Here is a 1930-nt window from a genome sequence, read left to right on the forward strand (position 1 = left end):
GGAAAAAATGAAGGTGAAAAAAACATATTACAGATAAGATTAACGATAAAGTTTAAGTGGCATATATGCTAGGACCAAAATTATTATAAAAAGTTCATGTGTTGATGATGCTTCGCATCAGCACTTGTTAAAAACCATAGTGTTTCCTGGAGAAAAAGTTTAAAAATTAAGGGGTAGGGGCATCATCAGTCACAACATCAAATCGATTTCCGTCATGTCATAAAAATTAAGTGATGGATTTCAGTGAAAATGTCCACCACTCACTACACAAACATCTATCATTAAAAACAACTCACCACACAAACAAGTAAAACGCGTTAAAAACTTCACGGGTTTTAAAGTTCACGTGTCAAACATATGGGTGGCGACGGTGTTCCCTTCTTTTCCACACGTGGTTGATGGGCTCCGTCCCCCTAATAACTAGCGTCCCCCTAATAACTAGCATGCATGCATGCACAACGGGTACTACACGTGTCAAACAACCTCTTATCTTTCTCTCTTTCTACTTACCATCCTTATTATTTATTTATTTATCTTTTTTTTAACACATCAAACCAAACAGCAACCACTTGGTTATCCACTTATTCTCTCCTTCTACTTACCATCCTTAGTAACTTAATCCAATAATCCACAGTCCCCCAGGCTGTATCCGACAACCCCACCACAAACAATCTTACTTCTGTCCGCACATGCATACAAAAAACTATATATACTTCATCATTTAGATATTTCACACTTAAAACTAAACCAAAACAATTCACTCACAACTAGCAAACTGTAACTACCAACTGAAAACAAATTAGTAATCAGATTATGGACACCTCTTCAGCTTTCGAATGTAGCAGCAGCACCGGAGAACTAATGCTCGCTTCACGAATCCCGAAGAAGAGAGCCGGAAGGAAGAAGTTCAAGGAGACTCGACACCCAGTTTACCGAGGAGTGAGGAGAAGAAATCCCGGCCAGTGGGTGTGTGAAGTGAGAGAACCAAATAAGCGATCAAGAGTGTGGCTGGGGACATATCCGACAGCAGAAATGGCAGCCCGGGCACATGATGTGGCGGTTTTGGCCATGAGGGGGCGGTCGGCTTGTTTAAATTTTGCTGACTCAGTTTGGCGGCTGCCTGTACCGGAGTCTAACAATGTTAAGGAGATACAAAAGGCAGCGGCTGAGGCTGCAGAGGCGTTTAGGCAGACGGAAGACGCCATGGAGTTGTTTAGACAGACGGAGGATGCGGTGGTGGGAACGAATGAATTGCCGGAAGTAGTGGTCTCCGCCGATGTGGAAGAGATGTTTGGAATGCCTGGATATATTGCTAGCATGGCTGAGGGACTCATGCTACCGCCACCTCACATGGTGGGGTATGCTAAATTTGTGGAAGATGAAGATTTTTGTGTTGACATGTCTTTATGGAGTTTTATGTAGTTTCTTTTAGTAAGATTGATTTTCATGGGGATGGCTGCTTTAGACCTTTTTGTATGCAAGCCAATAAAGTATGTATATCATATATTAAAGTCAATTCAAATATAAACAATATATTCTATTTAATATTTAAATTATGAACGGTTGGTGACCAATGCCTTTAATGCCTTTAATGAATTATGTAAAATCAAAGTTGATTATTTCATATTCACCATGAATATGGGTTGGGATCCACTTATGAATGTATCACGATGTATGTAGTTGCAATAGAGGAGGGCAAAACACCAGGCTCAAAAATTTATCATGCACAATATCGAAATGATCATCACAAGCATTAACTGTTTTGCCCAAAACACCAGGTCCAAAAGACGACACAGAACCAAAAAACGAACTAAAACTGCCATGCATCAAACTATAGTCTGGATTAAGTTCATTTATTAAATTATTAGAAGAATCAGATTTTAATGCTTGTTCATCACTAATTACATCTTCACCAGTTACTTCGTCTGCA

The 1930-nt window shown here is 39.7% G+C and overlaps 1 protein-coding gene across 1 annotated transcript; it reads left to right on the forward strand.

The window, feature by feature from the left end:
* Window positions 1–660: 660 nt before the first annotated feature.
* Window positions 661–1422, forward strand: LOC110913789 (dehydration-responsive element-binding protein 1D). The gene has a single exon (XM_022158611.2). It carries the CDS (start codon window positions 814–816, stop codon window positions 1420–1422), a length of 609 nt encoding a protein of 202 aa, XP_022014303.1. The 5' UTR covers window positions 661–813.
* The last annotated feature ends 508 nt before the right edge of the window (window positions 1423–1930 follow it).

Source organism: Helianthus annuus, chromosome 2, assembly GCF_002127325.2.
Source record: "Helianthus annuus cultivar XRQ/B chromosome 2, HanXRQr2.0-SUNRISE, whole genome shotgun sequence".
NCBI lineage: Eukaryota > Viridiplantae > Streptophyta > Magnoliopsida > Asterales > Asteraceae > Helianthus > Helianthus annuus.